At 40.4% G+C, this 19,439-nt stretch overlaps 2 protein-coding genes across 2 annotated transcripts; both read left to right on the top strand.

The window, feature by feature from the left end:
- The first annotated feature begins 6,120 nt into the window (after window positions 1-6,120).
- LOC147615679 (low molecular mass early light-inducible protein HV90, chloroplastic-like) lies at window positions 6,121-7,530 on the top strand. The gene is made up of 3 exons (XM_086778235.1): window positions 6,121-6,426; window positions 6,601-6,675; window positions 6,844-7,530. Exons 1-3 carry the CDS (start codon window positions 6,259-6,261, stop codon window positions 7,192-7,194), a joined length of 594 nt encoding a protein of 197 aa, XP_086634361.1. The 5' UTR covers window positions 6,121-6,258; the 3' UTR covers window positions 7,195-7,530.
- A 9,258-nt stretch (window positions 7,531-16,788) lies between these two features.
- LOC147615680 (low molecular mass early light-inducible protein HV90, chloroplastic-like) lies at window positions 16,789-18,221 on the top strand. The gene is made up of 3 exons (XM_086778236.1): window positions 16,789-17,117; window positions 17,292-17,366; window positions 17,535-18,221. The coding sequence occupies exons 1-3, from the start codon at window positions 16,950-16,952 to the stop codon at window positions 17,883-17,885; spliced, it is 594 nt and encodes a 197-aa protein (XP_086634362.1). The 5' UTR covers window positions 16,789-16,949; the 3' UTR covers window positions 17,886-18,221.
- Window positions 18,222-19,439: the final 1,218 nt, after the last annotated feature.

A 19,439-nucleotide genomic window follows, 5' to 3' on the forward strand; every position in this document is an offset into this window, starting at 1 on the left:
TACACTTTGTGCCAAACTTAGAAGGACTCTAGCCATAGGACTCTAGCCATGCTTCTTTGACTTGGTAGCTATCAACATTTATCCGTGAGGCCCTTCACATAGCCAGCAAAAGAGACGAAAATACCCACAAATTGCTCAAGGATGGCTCAAATACATGGCATTAAAGCTTATAATGTTGAGCAAATGGTTTTATGGAAGGTAAATGACCACAAAATTCTATGGTTCTAGGTCTTGAGTGAGGGAAAAAAGAGGGACCAAAAAATTTCAAAAAATCCCCTCAAAATTGATACTCTACCTCTTCCTCATGAGTTGCACAACAAAAACCCTAAGGGGGGCATGTATGGAGATTAATGGCCATGGAAGCTCCAAGAAATAGGGTAATTAGTGAAGAACATCAGGATTAAGGAAAAGTTATTCAAGATTAGTTAATTTTCCCCCAATTTTGGTCTTGCAATTCAAATTTTGGTGCGGGTGCCCCAAAATTTGGTCCCAAAGCCCAATTTTTGGCCAAAATTGATCAAAATGGGGCCTCTAGCACCCAAATATCTCCTAATCCTTCAAGATAAACAGATTTAGAACATGATTAGTAAGCATTAACAAAGGAAGGACCAAGAAATTCAAGAAAATTTCCAAGAAAATCAAGAAATACCAATCTCATGCACCAAGAACCTTGAAAGTGAATCAAAATCAAGGCTCTCATACCAAATGGAATGGATCTAGAGTTAAAGATGAAATCAGACATATGAAAGACAAATTCTAGCATCCATTACACATGAAATTAGCATTTCCAAGCATCATAGCCAAAGATGAGCAAGAGAGAGAATCCATATGTGTATGTAGCATAGAGAAAGATACACAATGGCCTAAGTGTGTTAACCTCTCACCAAGAGGATGGCTTGAAAGCTAGCCATGAGCCTTGACCAAAGATGGCCATCTCCATAGTAGGAGCCAAAGGTACAATGGAATGTCCAAGATTAGTAAAATGACAAAAGGTCCTATCCATGAGCCCAAGGCCCTATTTGTAATGTTTTACCCATGGGCCCATTTACATGTATGCTATAGGTTCATGACAGTAACCCATTGGATTTCTTTCTCTAGCTTCCCATGTGCTTTAACATTTTCATTAACAGACTCTGCAAACTCAGCTCATGCAGCCCTGTACTTTCCTCTGTCAATAGCAGTAGGGGCTATTGTGCTATTTCATAAACAAAACCATGAGCGAAGACAATGGAAAGCTCATGATTGATGGTCTCTAGGTGGTACACCTTATAATGCAAGGTCACCCATTTGTGGATAGAGGTGAGGCTTTAAATCCTTGTACTTCACAGTTTTTCCTCTCTTAGGAACCTGGAATACTGATAGCCAATCTTTGTCTGGTACGTCTACATGCATCAATTGCCTTGGGTTGGCCCCAAAGCTAAGCCCATGCTCTGTATGAAAATCGTTCTTTGTGTGACAATATCACCTTAGCATGGGAAGCTCAACAAACAGAGGTACCCAATGAGACAAGCCTATTTTAGATGCCATTGTTGTGATCACCCTCTCCGAGATGATAACCTTGCAGCGCATGAGGGCTCATGTTACTGAAACAAGGAGAGCATGAACGGAAATAGAACAATGTGTATCAGTGATGATAAACAAATGCACACCTCTTTTTTTGTCCTAAAGGATGATCACTGACTCCCTAGTGTGTATCGCCCCACGAGCATGTAGAACAAACTAACGTGCACCCGTCTTCTCCAAACCCTATGCGCTCGGTCGAGCATGCAAAATAGATGTCTCCTCGAGTGTGTGTCGCCTCCCATCATGAATAGCCCCTTTTCTTGAAATAACTTGTGGGGCCCAAAATAGTGTCTATTTTTACAAAGACATCAACTTCAACAAAAATAGCTTGCTTTAATGTACATACTAGCCAAAGTACTCAAACTAGGTATAAACCTTAAACCATATAAATGTAAACATCTCTTGTAAAATTAAATATGCATAAGGGATCAGCTTTCATATGTCTCAATAAATGTATCCATTGACAATAACTATATATGCCACCCAAAATGGAATAAATGATGCATGCTATTAGGAAATCAAATAGTATTTTGTCGACACCCAAGATCGAGTGTCTTAAAATCTTCCTGACCACTAGCTTGCCTCTATTGTCCAACCCAAGGATCTTCAGTTACATCAACTATTCTAATCAATTAATAAATTAATTGATTCAAAATATAAATAGCTATACAGAACTTATAGAATCAAGACAATGCAACCCATATTCTCATGCATTTAGAGGATCACCCCGTATGCATAAACTAAGCTATGATCGCTCGGATTTAGAAAGTGTCTCAATCTAAACCCGTCTAGGGAGAATTCATAATTAATGAAAAACGTGAGAATATAAAATTCCATGAATTTGTTCCTCGTAACATAATCTTTTAATTAATAATATTTATAATTACTTCTGATGATGTTTATGTTTATTCTCTTTATAAAGACACAATAAATGATTCTTGGTCAGTTGTCCTATTGTTAGATTTACCGACACTTCTATCCAGGCAATGAGACTTGGCAAGCTAAGATATCACCGAAGAGCAACTCAATGAGGATATTATCAATTCTAGAGAGGATGAGGTACTTTTTGATGCCGATGCGGAAGGCAGAGATGGTGACTACTAGGAATGGCCCATCCATGATGAGGATCTTGATACAATCTCAACTCCCTCTAATGATCGGTGCTCATATTGCACCTTATTATGTTCTTATCTTGGCAAGCTAAGATATCACCGAAGAGCAACTCAATGAGGATATTATCAATTCTAGAGAGGATGAGGTACTTTTTGATGCCGATGAGGACTTCAGGCGGAGATGGTGACTACTAAGAATGGCCCATCCATGATGAGGATCTTGATACAATCTCAACTCCCTCTAATGATCGGTGCTCATATTGCACCTTATTATGTTCTTATCTTTTTGCTTTGCTTATTATTGATAAGGCATTACTCTTTTCTTCTACAATTCGAGATGTACTTTACCACAACAATTAAGTACTAAAATCTATGTTCTGGCCTCAACTTTGTGCAAAATAGTTATCTTTAATTTCTCTATGTCTTGTGCAAATTTGTTATCTTCAACTTTACTTGCACACTTACACATGCATAAGCGAAAAAGCAAGGAGCTCCCCTTGTGTGTGCACTATAGTTTCTGCAGTGCAAGAAAAAAAATAGGGCAACCCCCTATATTTTTGTTGGCTGTGGCTACTGGACAATCTATGGGTCGAGCACCCATAGCTTGGCTAATAACTAGGCCAGTAAGCTGTGCAGCAACAATTTTCAAGGTCTACAAAAATAGCACTAAGTTGCCCAGACTGGCAGGCTATAACTCCACTCTATTATAGTGGAGTCGGGAGACATGATTTGTTTCAACACAATCGTGATTCATATTTCATCAATCAACCATATATGTCCACATAAACTAAAATGAAACTATATTCAAGAACCACGCAAATATATACGTGTATCTAGACATGTAGCATTAACAGACTCTAGAAACTCAGCTCATGCAACCCTGTACTTTCCTTTGTCAATAGCAGTAGGGGCTGTTGTGCTATTTCGTAAACAAAACCATGAGCGAAGACAATGGAAAGCTCATGATTGATGGTCTCTAGGTGGTACACCTTATAATGTAAGGTCACCCATTTGTGGATAGAGGTGAGGCTTTAAATCCTTGTACTTCACAGTTTTTCCTCTCTTAGGAACTTGGAATATTGATAGCCATTCTTTGACTGGTATGTCTACATGCATCAATTGCCTTGGGTTGGCCCCGTCCAAGCTAAGCCCATGCTCTGTATGAAAATCGTTCTTTGTGTGACAATATCATCTTAGCATGGGAAGCTCAACAAACGGAGGTACCCAATGAGACAAGCCTATTTTAGATGCCATTGTTGTGATCACCCTCTCCGAGATGACAACCTTGCAGCGTATGAGGGCTCATGTTACTGAAACAAGGAGAGCATGAACGGAAATAGAACAATGTGTATCAGTGATGATAAACAGATGCAGACCTCTTTTTTGTCCTGAAGGACGATCACTGACTCCCTAGTGTGTATCGCCCCACGAGCATGTAGAACAAACTAACGTGCACCCGTCTTCTCCAAACCCTGTGCGCCTCCTCAATCAAGCTCTCCTTGAGTGTGTGTCACCTCCCATCATGAATAGACCCTTTTCTTGAAATAACTTGTGGGGCTCAAAATAGTGTCTATTTTTTACAAAGACATCAACTTCAACAAAAATAGCTTGCTTTAATGTACATACTAGCCAAAGTACTCAAACTAGGTATAAACCTTAAACCATATAAATGTAAACATCTCTTGTAAAATTAAATATGCATAAGGGATCAGCTTTTATATGTTTCAATAAATGTATCCATTGACAATAACTATATATGCCACGCAAAATGGAATAAATGATGCATGCTATTAGGAAATCAAATAGTATTTTGTCGACACCCAAGATCGAGTGTCTTAAAATCTTCCTGACCACTAGCTTACCTCTATTATCCAACCCAAGGATCTTCAGCTACATCAACTATTCTAATCAATTAATAAATTAATTGATTCAAAATATAAATAGCTATACATAACTTATAGAATCAAGACAATGTAACCCATATTCTCATGCATTTACAGGATTACCCCGTATGCATAAACTAAGCTATGATCGCCCGGATTTAGAAAGTGTCTCAATCTAAATCTATCTAGGGAGAATTCATAAATAATGAAAAACATGAGAATATAAAATTCCATGAATTTATTCCTCATAATAGAATCCTTTAATTAATAATATTTATAATTACTCCTGATGATGTTTATGTTTATTCTCTTTATAAAGAAACAATAAATGATTCTTGGTCAGTTGTCCTCTTGTTAGATTTACCGACACTTCTATCCAAGCAATGAGACTTGGCAAGCTAAGATATCACTGAAGAGCAACTCAATGAGGATATTATCAATTCTAGAGAGGATGAGGTACTTTTTGATGCCGAGATGAGGAAGGCGAAGATGGTGACTATTAGGAATGGCCCATCCATGATGAGGATCTTGATACAATCTCAACTCCCTAATGATCAGTGCTCATATTGCACCTTCTTATGTTCTTGTCTTTGTGCTTTGCTTATAATTGATAAGGCATTACTCTTTTCTCTACAATTCGAGATGTACTTTACCACAACGATTAAGTACTAACATCTATGTTTTGGCCTCAACTTTGTGCAAACTAGTTATCTTTAATTTCTCTATGTTTTGGCCTCAATCTTGTGCAAATTTGTTATCTTCAACTTTACTTGCACACTTACACATGCATAAGCAAAAAAACAGGGGGCTCCCCTTGTGTGCACTATAGTTTCTGCAGTGCAAGAAAAAAAATAGGGCAGCCCCCTATATTTTTGTTGGCCTACTGTGGCTCTACTGGACAAGCTATGGGTCGGGCACCCATAGCTTGGCTAATAACTGGGCCAGTAGGCGCTACAGAGCAACAATTTTCGAGGTCTACAAAAATAACACTAAGTTGCCCACCAGCGAGACTGGCAGGCTATAACTCCACTCTATTATAGTGGAGTCGGGAGACATGATTTGTTTCAACACATTTCACCAATCAACCATATATGTCCACATAATCTAAAATGAAACTATATTCAAGAACCACGCAAATATATACGTGTATCTAGACATGTAGCATATTGTAGCCTTAAGATACATTGATCTCATAGTCTTTACACTATTCTGTGATGCTTCCACAAAAACAAAACAAAAAAGTAATGCATCTAATATTAAGTGAAAAAAGTAGCAGTAGCAGCTAATATATGAAGTGAAGAAAGAAGTAGCATCTCATCTAATAGCATCTAATATTACATGCACGTGGAGTAACCTCTACGCTACAAAGTACACTGGTCATTTGACGGGGGGTTGTGTGCAAGGTCTTTGAGAGCTGGTGGTGGTGGGAGAGTCGAGCTGGGGGTGGTGGACGTGGAGAAATAGGCACTCCTCACTTCATTGTCTCACTTTAATTAGAGTAGCCTGCAAAAATTTGTAGGCAACCCCGGAATCATCTCCACTCTAGATTTAGAGCCTTGCTTTGGTTTCCCATAAATATTCCTCCTCCTCTTCCTTTCTTTCATGCACTCTGGGCTTGATTTTGCCCCATTTTGTTCTCTATAATCTGCTTGAGCTCCGCTTAATTTTGTCCCTTTCTCTCTGCTTGAGCTCTTTTAGCTATGGCTACTTCCCTCGCCGGCCACGGAGCCCTTCTCTCAAGCTCTACTTCAAGCTTTCTCAATTCATCAGTTCCTCTTCTAGCTGGCCGGCCCCTCTCCTCCTCCTCTATTTCTCCTCGCTCTCAACTCCCCAGTTTCATCATCAGAGCTTGCGAATTCCCGCCGGAGGTAAGTCGTCCGCCTTCTCAACAACTAGTTATTTCTAATTAATTAATTAATTGCATAGTAGTGGAGATTTATTGGCTCACAACCTACAATTTATTCCGTTCGTTGAGTTTCTCGACCCATGCGTGCACACGTACCACCGGATCCTGCTAAATTTGTGCATTTTAAATATTGCAGGTAGACTCAGATCAGAAGCCAATTCAGCCCCAAGAACCTCGCAAAGAAGCTGCTCCTACGCTGAAACCCAACAAGGTATGGGGGGTTATTAATCGCTAGGGTTTCTAAGGCCCGTCTAAACTTCGAATCCCGAGCAATATTGGGTTCAAATCGCGCTGGCTTCGTAACTTTTTGGAACTTCGAATCCAGAGCAATAGGCATCATGATTAACTTATAATGATTTATAATGAACGTGCGTGGCAGGGTGGTGGCACAAGCTTCTTCGATGTGTTTGCATTTAGCGGGCCGGCGCCAGAGACGATAAATGGGAGGCTGGCCATGCTGGGGTTTGCGGCGGCCATGGCCATGGAGGCTGCGACGGGGCAGGACCTGACTTCACAGATAAGGGATGGTGATGGGTTGCAGCTGTTTCTGCTCGCCGGTTTCGTCATCTCGGCAGCTTCGCTAGTGCCCATGTTCAAGGGCGTCAGCAAAGAATCCACATCCGGAGCCATCATGTCCGCCCAAGCTGAGACCTGGAATGGTCGAGCTGCCATGCTCGGCCTCGTCGCACTTGCCCTCACCGAGTACTTCAAACAAGGGCCTCTCATCTGAAGCTCTTGCCCCTTGAAATACATGTTTGCCTAAATTTATACAGAAGCAGCTGTCTCCTTACCTTTAAGGAAACTTTACCTCGCTTGAGCCCAAGTTGTTCAAACAGTTTGTTACCTCAAACCAAGCCTTGTTTGCCTTTATTTATATAGAAGTTGTCTCCTTACCTTTAAAAAAAAACTTTACCTCACTTGAGAACCCAATAGCCCAAGTTGTTCAAAGAGTTTGTTACCTCAAGAAAAGGGTACTGCCTCTCATTTGTGTTCTACAAGGACATAAAGTTGGAGCTCTCAACAAAATTGTTCTAAAAGGGCTGGTGGCTCATCTCATTTGAAGCAATCCTCTCTGTTGCCCTCTCTCTCTCTCTCTCTCTCTCTCTCGTTTTTGAAATACGTATTGTCTTTGTTTAAATAGAAGTTATTTTGTTACCTTTTAAAAAAAGAATGTCTCTTCTTCCTTAGGTTGCATTCCATGGTGGTGAAGAGAATTAGAAAAACAATTACTACTAGCATTCCAACTATGAAGATAGTGTCAAGGGAACTTGATAGGGCGAGGATAGATCTCAAGCTCCTCTTCTTATCCTTTATGAAACAAGGTAATTAGAGGGGCTTGCTTTCTATCCATAGCCAACCTTAAAGGGTGCTTTGTCAAGCCCCCCTAGTGGAAGTTTTTGGATGTAGGGTTTACGACGTATCGCCACTTGTGAGCCTCCTTGAGGGGACGTCAGAGTGCATACACATAGTGTTATATTTATGGGTATCTGAATAGTCTCTTAATTAGCTGGTAGGTTAGTGTGAATATAATCAACCTCACCATGGGGAAAAGCCAATCAGGAGTCTAAATTTTGGATGTTTGAAAATCTTTACTTGATAAGACAATAGTAGTTAGCTTGTCTTCTTGTAATCCTAGTTACTTGACATGCAACCAAATTAGAGAACAACAATACTCCTGAAACTCAAGTGATCTACCTCTATAATAGGTGTGCTATATTGATTAGGAAAGGTGGTGATTTTGGGAGGTGCATCTTGATTTAAGGGTAAGAAATGGAGGAGAAAGGATCATGTGCAAGAGTGAGAAAGGATCATGTGCAAAGGCAAGAAAGGATCATGTGCATCTGCTGAGCAACGTGGTGCCAAAGAGCACAAGAAAGAGGTTGGGAGTGAGTAAGGTACAAGGTCATTTAGTAAGTTGTCGCATCAACAAAGCTAATTTATCCCACATGAGCTCTCAAGCAACTTAGTAGCCACCGTATACAAAAGGAGCACCTTCAAACAATGTAAACACAATCAACTCATCTCAAGCAATATCAAAAGAGTCTATTTGGTTGCATATTTTGTTCATCTCTCTTTAATTATTCTTAATTTTGTTCATATTATTTTAATCATGTTTACCATTTGCTTTAATCCACCTTGGCTTAAGGCTAGCCTTGATCCATGTTTCTCAACATGGTATCAGAGCCAAGTTGGTTAGATTTAGCAAGGTGAATAGGTTAGATTGTGCACTAGGATTAGATCTTCCTTTCACTCTTGAAAAGTTGTGCTGTCAAATTGAAGCTTTTTTGCCCAAGGTAGAAACAATTTTGTTTTGCATTAGAATCATTTCAAGCTCCAAGATTAAGCTCCCAGTCAAGTCTATTAGGCCAAGAAAATTTGTTCTCTCTCTTTGCATCATCATATTAGTGTCTCATTCTCTCAACACCAAGCTTGTTGTTCTTTGCACTTAGCTACGCTGACATTGAGCTTATTTGTGAGATTCCTCCCCAGCCCTCAAGATGTCAAGTTTCTTCCCCTGTAATCAATCCCCTTTTTAGAATAATAAAAAATCTTGTTTCTACCTGTTTTAGCCTAGAGAGAGAAAATATTCTAGAGAGAAGTAATTTAGTTTTTAGATATCTTTGGATGGAAAAATATCCCTTCTTATTAAAATAAATTCCCCCGAAAGAGAAGTTCAAAAATAAATTCCTAAGGTGCATTAGAAATAAATTATAATGTGCATAAAAGACCATAGCCTAAGGGTCCAGATTTTTTGAAAATTTTGGATTAAGGTTCTTATGGACCAATAAGATTAATCCAAATATAGGAAGGAGATAAATTGAAGAATAAAAGAAAAACCCCCCCAAAAATGAGTAAACGCTCTGTAATAAAGTAGGAACTTTATTCAATAGGGTTAATAATGGGACAAGTCCATGTATAAAAGAGGGGACTTGGACCATGGTTGTAACTTTTGATGATCATTTTTAGAAATGGAAACTTATGTTTCTTGGAGCTCATGGCTTCTCTCTTGGCTTGTGGAAGGCTATTTCCATTCTCTTGGTGAGAGACTAAACACACTTAGGCATCATGTTTACATGGTGATTACTCATATTTTTCATGCATTACATCCCTTCATTCCAATTGGTATCAGAGCTCTTGATTTTGATCATGGGCATGCATGGGTTGTTGGGAAAAATTTGCTTGAAAATTTGAGTTTCTTTTAATTTTTTTTCTCATTTTCTTGTAATCCTTGAGTGATTCTTGACAAATCTTCTCTAATCTTGCTTAATCTCATGGATATGGTGAGCATTTCATGGAAATTGCTTGAATTTTGAGTGATTTTGGCCAATTTTGCCATTTTTGGACCAAATTTTGGGCCTCTGGACCAAAAATTTGGGGCAGTCGGGCCAAAACTTAGGGCAAGTGACTAATTGCAATTAACTTTTCTGCTAATCACGTTTAGTAATCATCTTCTTCTTCCTCAAGCTTTCCATAGCCATGGGATGCTCTTCCTCTACCAGTTTTGATGCCAAACCTTAGGGCTTTTGTAGAGCTCCTTGAGATCTTTCATTTGAGCCTCTTTCTTGCAAATTTTTTCTCAAGATTTGGGAGCTTGTGAACATTTCTCCATGGCTGAAAGTTGAGCTTAGTCTACCTTCCATGAACCATATCTTTCATTGCTAAGCTTTTACACACTTCATAGGCATCATTGGTAGTCTAATCATCTCATGAAGGAGGCAAAGAAGAGGGCGACGGGCTGTTGCAGGCTGCCGCTGCTCGATTTTCGTGGGTGAGAGAGAGCTAGGGTTACCTAGCTTTACTACCTCACAAGAGGGAAGCTTCACAAGAAAGGTTTTAGCACTTGTTTGGAGCAATTTTCAAGCTATGTTCAAGCACATGGGAGGTGTTCTTTGGCTGCAAATTTGAGAGCAGCCTAACGGGCTAAAGAGACGAATTTCCACAAATTGCTCAAGGATGGCTCAAATACATGGCATTTAAGCTTCTAATGTTGAGCAAATGGTGTTATGGAAGGTAAATGACCACAAAATTCTCTGGTTCTAGGGTTTGAGTGAGGAAAAGAAGAGGGACCAAAAAAATTTCAGAAAATCCCCTCAAAATTGATACTCTACCTCTTCCTCATGAGTTGCACAACAAAAACCCTAAGGATTTGAGCTCAAACGGGGCATGTATGGAGATTAATGGCCATGGAAGCTCCAAGAAATAGGGTAATTAGTGAAAAACATGAGGATTAAGGAAAAGTTATTCAAGATTAGTTAATTTTCCCCCAATTTTGGTCTTGTAGTTTAAATTTTGGTGCGGGTGCCCCAAAATTTGGTCCCAGAGTCCAATTTTTGGCCAAAATTGATCAAAATGGGGCCTCTAGTACCCAAATCTCTCCTAATCCTTCAAGATAAACAGATTTAGAGCATGATTAGGGAGCATTAACCAAGGAAGGACCAAGAAATTCAAGAAAATTTCCAAGAAAATCAAGAAATACCAATCTCATGCACCAAGAACCTTGAAAGTGGATCAAAATCAAGGCTCTGATACCAAATGGATAGGATCTAGAGTTAAAGATGAAATCAAACATATAAAAGATGAATTATAGCATCCATTACACATGAAATTAGCATTTCCAAGCATTATAGCCAAAGATGAGCAAGAGAGAGAATCCATATGTGTATGTAGCATAGAGAAAGATACACAATGGCCTAAGTGTGTTAACCTCTCACCAAGAGGATGGCTTGAAAGCTAGCCATGAGCCTTGACCAAAGATGGTCATCTCCATAGTAGGAGCCAATCTCCATAGTAGGAGCCAAAGGTACAATGGAATGTCCAAGATTAGTAAAATGACAAAAGGTCCTATCCATGAGCCCAAGGCCCTATTTGTAATGTTTTACCCATGGGCCCATTTACATGTATGCTATAGGTTCATGACAGTAACCCATTGGATTTCTTTCTCTAGCTATCCATGTGCTTTAACATTTGCATTAACAGACTCTGCAAACTCAGCTCATGGAGCCCTCTACTTTCCTCTGTCAATAGCAGTAGAGGCTGTTGTGCTATTTCATAAACAAAACCATGAGCGAAGACAATGGAAAGCAAATGATTGATGGTCTCTAGGTGGTACACCTTATAATGCAAGGTCACCCATTTGTGGATAGAGGTGAGGCTTTAAATCCATGAGACTTGGCAAGCTAAGATATCACCGACGAGCAACTCAATGAGGATATTATCAATTCTACTCGAGGATGAGGTACTTTTTGATGCCGATGAGGAAGGCGGAGATGGTGACTACTAGGAATGGCCCATCCATGATGAGGATCTTGATACAATCTCAACTCCCTCTAATGATCGGTGCTCATATTGCACCTTATTATGTTCTTATCTTTTTGCTTTGCTTATTATTGATAAGGCATTACTCTTTTCTTCTACAATTCGAGATGTACTTTACCACAACGATTAAGTACTAACATCTATGTTTTGGCCTCAACTTTGTGCAAAATAGTTATCTTTAATTTCTCTATGTCTTGTGCAAATTTGTTATCTTCAACTTTACTTGCACACTTACACATGCATAAGCGAAAAAGCAGGGGGCTCCCCTTGTGTGTGCACTATACACTACAAGAGCTTGAGGGCATACCGACGCTAAAATACTGACGCAAATGTCGAACGTTGGTATGCCCGTCGTAATGTTGGAGGAGACAAGTTGGGCGAGGTATTTTCAAATTTTCGTTTACCGACGCGTATACCGACGCTTATTCCGTAGCATATACCGACGCATATTCCGTAGCATATTCCGACGCATATTCCGTAGCATATACCGACGCTCGTAAGTTTTTTACAGCCGAGAGCGTATTTTCTGATTTTTTCGCAGGCAGCGTTGCAGAGAAGGTCTCTTTCTCTCCCTCTCCTCTTTTTTCCTCTCTCCTCTTTTCTCCTTCTTTCTTCTTTTCTCCTCTTCTCCTTCTCCTAATATGTTCTTGCTTTTACTTTTTAATTTAAGAATTAGGACGTTTAGGGTTTTGTGTTTAGTTCTTATTCTTGTATTAAATTTACTAATTATTTTGTTTAATATTTTGTTTTGCAGCTCTTTCACCTCACCAATCTTTCACCAATCCTCTCCTTCAGCTTTGCAAAAAAGAGGTAGATCCTCTTTCGATTTTTCTTGTTTATGCATTTTTCTATGTATTATTGCATCCCTGTTTTATGGTTTAGGGTTAGTTTAGGGTTCTTGTAAGCTTATACATAGGATTAATTTAATATCTATGCATAAAACCTATCATAAGCTTGCAATCTCTATGCATAGCCTTCTTGCAAGCTTTATGCATAAGCTCTATTCATAGAGCTTGCGAGCTTGTGAAATCTCTATGCATAAGCTCTATGCATAGGCTTTATGCATAGAGTTTGCAAGCTTATAAAATCTCTATGCATAGGTTTCTTGAAAGCTTGCATGGACATTGTACATAGAGCTTGCATAGCCTTCTTGTTGAAAGCTCTATGCATAGCCTTCTTGTAAAAGCTCAATGCATATGCTCTATGTATAGGCTTTATACATAGAGGTTGTAAGATTATGAAAGCTCTATACATAGGGCTTGTAAGCTTATGCAAGCTCTATACATAGAGTTTATGCATAGAGCTATATGAATCTAGCTGAATGCATGAATTAAGATCTATGCATAAAGCTTAATACATAATGTTTTATGTATAAATCTTATGGATGAGCTTTATGCATAAGGCTTCACATGCATTATGTTTTTTTGCATAAACCTTTTTTTGATGTAGAGTGACTTGCATGGATGGAAAGCATAAGCTTTTTGAATGTTTATACTCTCTTATACATATAACATATAAGTCTTATGCTCTGTTTTTCTATGCATAAGGTATTCTCTTTATTCATAGAGTTTATATATGTTATCAAGGTAAGATCTCTTATCCATGTAAAACAAGATCATGTTTATTACACAATTGGGTGATGGGATTAAGGGTTAGCATAGTGCATAAGGCTTATAGCATAGAGCTTATGCATAAGTCTTGCATAGAGCTTATGCATAAGACTTATGCATAGAGCGTATGCATAAGACTTATGCATATGGCTTATGCATAGAGCTTATGCATAAGACTTATGCATAGAGCTTATGCATATGGCTTATGCATAGAGCGTATGCATAAGACTTATGCATATGGCTTATGCATAGAGCGTATGCATATATAAGACTTATGCATAGAGCTTATGCATATGGCTTATGCATAGAGCGTATGCATAAGACTTATGCATAAGACTTATGCATATGGCTTATGCATTGAGCTTATGCATAAGGCTTATGCATAAGACTTATGCAGTTGGCTTATGCATAGAGCTTATGCATAAGTCTTGCAGCCTTATTATGCAAGCTTATACTTATGGCTTACAAGCCTTACTATGCATACGATTGCATAAACCTTATTCATAACGCTTGCATAAGACTTACGTATAGAGCTCAATGTGTAGGCTCTATTTACAGAATCTATGCATTTAGATTTTTGCATAAGGCCTTTATAAATAGCTATTTATGAATAGAGATAGCTTCTCTCTCCATCCTTGTTCAAATTCATCTTAATTTTGTATGGAGAGAAGATAAGCTAATGTATAAGTTATTTTTAAAATCTCTCTCAACGGCGGCTGGGGAAAAGAAGCCCGTTTGATGCTTTTTTAAATATTTTTAAAGTCTCCCTCACCAACGGCTGGGGAAAAGAAGCCCGTTTGACGCTTTAAATGTTATTTTTTAAAATATCCCTCACGGCTGGGGAAAAGAATCTTTCGAAAACGAAGGATTTGCAACCAGCATGTTCATGATGCTGGCATATTTCCAATGGAGCGCTTACAAAATTTACGGTTTGAATCGTACAACCAAGCAAGTGTGCAGCCGCATCTTGATAACATTGCGCTTGTGAATTCTCGTCCCCTACGACTCACCGCAGATTTCAGTCCTCACACACAGGCCATGGGTGACTCACCGCCCTACGACTACAGTCCAGATTTCTCATTTAATCCTACACCGCAGGGCATGAGTCCCCAGCAGTTATATGGTTTTCTTTCGTCCATGACTCCAGAGCAGAGAGCCATGGCTCAGAGTTATTGGGGTTCTGGAGCAGGGACATCTGCCTCACCATCTGGCTTCCCGACGCCAGTTCCCACACCCGTGGGAACGATAGCAGCTCCCACACCTCATACCACACAGCCTTCCACTCGTCTTACAGCTCGATCTACCACCTCTTCACATAGACGGCGCTCACATAGTAGGTCTTCAGGGGGAGGTTGTTGTGGTGGTAGTGCCACAGATGCTGTGACACCACCACCACGTGAGCGTCGTCCTTCGCTCTCATCTGTTGATAGCACACCCATAGGGTCACCTTCCACTCCCTGGGGTGCACATGACCATGACAACAGCAAGATTTACACAATTAGGGATGGGGCACCAATAATGGATAGTGCAGGGAAGGCAATGAAGACACGCATTTGACAATTGTGCACTATACAGTTTCACGACTCTGTCATGACTAAATGGGATCAGCAAGATAAGGGGAAAAAAAATTATATAAATACAAAGATAAAGTAAGAGTTTCAGCCATCTGACCCTATGAATGCCGTCTCTAATGAGTGGATACAGTATACAGCTCGCATTTTGATGGGGCATCGTAGGTCAGAGGCGAGGGACGTATTTAGAGAGGGGAAAGAGAAACCTATTTGGCTAGATGACAGGGAGTGGGCAGCCATTGCTCAGGAGCTCACCGAGACACCAGAGAGGTTTCAACAACAAAGAGAGGCGGCAAGGGCAATACTCCAAACAGTAGGGGCTTCTCATCTTGGGAGTGGTGGTTATGAAACCATGCGCCATGAATTCGTAAGTATTTGTAGCAATTTTATTTATGTAAATGTATGTATGTGGGCTAAATGTTGATTTCTAAAAGTTATAATTGTTAATCGTTTGTGCAAGAGTTGGCCATGAATCGCCCACCAAGTAGGCGAGAGGAGAAGTACGCTCACAAACATGGCCTTGTGGCCTTGTTTGAGATGCTTGAAGAAGAAGGAGAGACCGTCAATTGGGAGGCATTACCATGATGTAAGATGACCTTCAAACTAATGAAATATGATCAAAACATTCTTGAGTATTAATGTTTAATTTAATTTCTTGTTTGTCGATCAGGAAAATAAAAAAACGAGCACGGTTGTTTTTGTGCTCTATTGTAGACAGAATGGTGCTGTCTGTTTGCTGTTGTTGATCCTGTTCATTGCAGGCAGCCAGGCAATAGCCAGGCAGCACTATTCTGCCCAAAAAAAATTTTGGTACAGCGTCGGTATATTCCCTGGTACTGGCGTCGGTATATTCATTGGTATATCTGTCGGTATTCGTGTCGGTATAAAACCCGGTATACACCACGGTATACACCCCGGTATATGCACCGGTATAGACGTCGGTTTAGGCGTCGGTATTATCCCCGGTGAGCGTCGGTATAGACAACGGTATAGGCGCCGGTATTGTTACCCCACGCTTATACCGACGCTGTGGTTCCGGCGCTTATACCGATGACGGGGCTTTTTTAGACCCCGTTAAATGACGTCGGTATAAGCGCCGGTATTAGGCTAACATGTAGCAGTGATAGTTTCTGCAGTGCAAGAAAAAAAATAGGGCAACCCCCTATATTTTTGTTGGCCTACTGTGGCTACTGGACAAGCTATGGGTCGAGTACCCATAGCTTGGCTAATAACTGGGCCAGTAGGCTGCGCAGCAACAATTTTCGAAGTCTACAAAAATAGCACTAAGTTGCCCAGACTAGCAGGCTATAACTCCACTCTATTATAGTGGAGTCGGGAGACATGATTTGTTTCAACACATTTCACCAATCAACCATATATGTCCACATAATCTAAAATGAAACTATATTCAAGAACCACGCAAATATATACGTGTATCTAGACATGTAGCATACTGTAGCCTTAAGATACATTGATCTCATAGTCTTTACACTATTCTGTGATGCTTCCACAAAAACAAAACAAAAAAGTAATGCATCTAATATTAAGTGAAAAAAAGTAGCAGTAGCAGCTAATATATGAAGTGAAGAAAGAAGTAGCATCTCATCTAATAGCATCTAATATTACATGCACGTGGAGTAACCTCTACGCTACAAAGTACACTGGTCATTTGACGGGGGGTTGTGTGCAAGGTCTTTGAGAGCTGGTGGTGGTGGGAGAGTCGAGCTGGGGGTGGTGGACGTGGAGAAATAGGCACTCCTCACTTCATTGTCTCACTTTAATTAGAGTAGCATGCAAAAATTTGTAGGCAACCCCGGAATCATCTCCACTCTAGATTTAGAGCCTTGCTTTGGTTTCCCATAAATATTCCTCCTCCTCTTCCTTTCTTTCATGCACTCTGGGCTTGATTTTGCCCCATTTTGTTCTCTATAATCTGCTTGAGCTCCGCTTAATTTTGTCCCTTTCTCTCTGCTTGAGCTCTTTTAGCTATGGCTACTTCCCTCGCCGGCCATGGAGCCCTTCTCTCAAGCTCTACTTCAAGCTTTCTCAATTCATCAGTTCCTCTTCTAGCTGGCCGGCCCCTCTCCTCCTCCTCTATTTCTCCTCGCTCTCAACTCCCCAGTTTCATCATCAGAGCTTGCGAATTCCCGCCGGAGGTAAGTCGTCCGCCTTCTCAACAACTAGTTATTTCTAATTAATTAATTAATTGCATAGTAGTGGAGATTTATTGGCTCACAACCTACAATTTATTCCGTTCGTTGAGTTTCTCGACCCATGCGTGCACACGTACCACCGGATCCTGCTAAATTTGTGCATTTTAAATATTGCAGGTAGACTCAGATCAGAAGCCAATTCAGCCCCAAGAACCTCGCAAAGAAGCTGCTCCTACGCTGAAACCCAACAAGGTATGGGGGGTTATTAATCGCTAGGGTTTCTAAGGCCCGTCTAAACTTCGAATCCCGAGCAATATTGGGTTCAAATCGCGCTGGCTTCGTAACTTTTTGGAACTTCGAATCCAGAGCAATAGGCATCATGATTAACTTATAATGATTTATAATGAACGTGCGTGGCAGGGTGGTGGCACAAGCTTCTTCGATGTGTTTGCATTTAGCGGGCCGGCGCCAGAGACGATAAATGGGAGGCTGGCCATGCTGGGGTTTGCGGCGGCCATGGCCATGGAGGCTGCGACGGGGCAGGACCTGACTTCACAGATAAGGGATGGTGATGGGTTGCAGCTGTTTCTGCTCGCCGGTTTCGTCATCTCGGCAGCTTCGCTAGTGCCCATGTTCAAGGGCGTCAGCAAAGAATCCACATCCGGAGCCATCATGTCCGCCCAAGCTGAGACCTGGAATGGTCGAGCTGCCATGCTCGGCCTCGTCGCACTTGCCCTCACCGAGTACTTCAAACAAGGGCCTCTCATCTGAAGCTCTTGCCCCTTGAAATACATGTTTGCCTAAATTTATACAGAAGCAGCTGTCTCCTTACCTTTAAGGAAACTTTACCTCGCTTGAGCCCAAGTTGTTCAAACAGTTTGTTACCTCAAACCAAGCCTTGTTTGCCTTAATTTATATAGAGGTTGTCTCCTTACCTTTAACAAAAAAACTTTACCTCACTTGAGAACCCAATAGCCCAAGTTGTTCAAAGAGTTTCTTACCTCAAACAAAGGGTACTGCCTCTCGTTTGTGCTCTACAAGGACATAAAGTTGGAGCTCTCAACAAAATTGTTTTAGAAGGGCTGGTGGCTCATCTCATTTGCAGCAATCCTCTCTCTCTCTCTCTCTCTCTCTCTCTCTCTCTCACTCTCGTTTTTGAAATACGTATTGTCTTTGTTTAAACAGAAGTTATTTTGTTACCTTTTAAAAAAAGAATGTCTCTTCTTCCTTAGGTTGCATGTCATGGTGGTGAAGAGATTTAGAAAAACAATTACTACTAGCATTCCAACGATGAAGATAGTGTCAAGGGAACTTGGTAGGGCGAGGATAGATCCCAAGCTCCTCTTCTTATCCTTTATGAAACAAGGTAATTAGAGGGGCTTGCTTTCTATCCATAGCCAACCTTAAAGGGTGCTTTGTCATGCCCCCCTAGTGGAAGTTTTTGGATGTAGGGTTTACGACGTATCGCCACTTGTGAGCCTCCTTGAGGGGATGTCAGAGTGCATACGCATAGTGTTATATTTGTGGGTATGTGAATAGTCTCTTAATTAGCTGGTAGGTTAGTGTGAATATAATCGACCTCACCATGGGGAAAAGCCAATCAGGAGTCTAAATTTTTGGATGTTTGAAAATCTTTACTTGATGAGACAATAGTAGTTAGCTTGTCTTCTTGTAATCCTAGTTACTTGACATGCAACCAAATTAGAGAACAACAATACTCCTGAAACTCAAGTGATTTACCTCTATAATAGGTGTGCTATATTGATTAGGAAAGGTGGTGATTTTGGGAGGTGCATCTTGATTTAAGGGCAAGAAATGGAGGAGAAAGGATCATGTGCAAAGGCAAGAAACGATCATGTGCATCTGCTGAGCAACGTGGTCTACAAGGACATAAAGTTGGAGCTCTCAACAAAATTGTTTTAGAAGGGCTGGTGGCTCATCTCATTTGCAGCAATCCTCTCTGCCTCAAACAAAGGGTACTGCCTCTCGTTTGTGCTCTACAAGGACATAAAGTTGGAGCTCTCAACAAAATTGTTTTAGAAGGGCTGGTGGCTCATCTCATTTGGAGCAATCCTCTCTCTCTCTCTCTCTCTCTCTCTCTCTCTCTCTCTCTCTCTCTCTCTCTCTCTCTCACTCTCGTTTTTGAAATACGTATTGTCTTTGTTTAAACAAAAGTTATTTTGTTACCTTTTAAAAAAAGAATGTCTCTTCTTCAAACAAAGGGTACTGCCTCTCGTTTGTGCTCTACAAGGACATAAAGTTGGAGCTCTCAACAAAATTGTTTTAGAAGGGCTGGTGGCTCATCTCATTTGCAGCAATCCTCTC

This window comes from Cibotium barometz, chromosome 39, assembly GCF_041138505.1.
Source record: "Cibotium barometz isolate CiBa-2024 chromosome 39, ASM4113850v1, whole genome shotgun sequence".
Taxonomy (NCBI): Eukaryota; Viridiplantae; Streptophyta; class Polypodiopsida; order Cyatheales; family Cibotiaceae; genus Cibotium; species Cibotium barometz.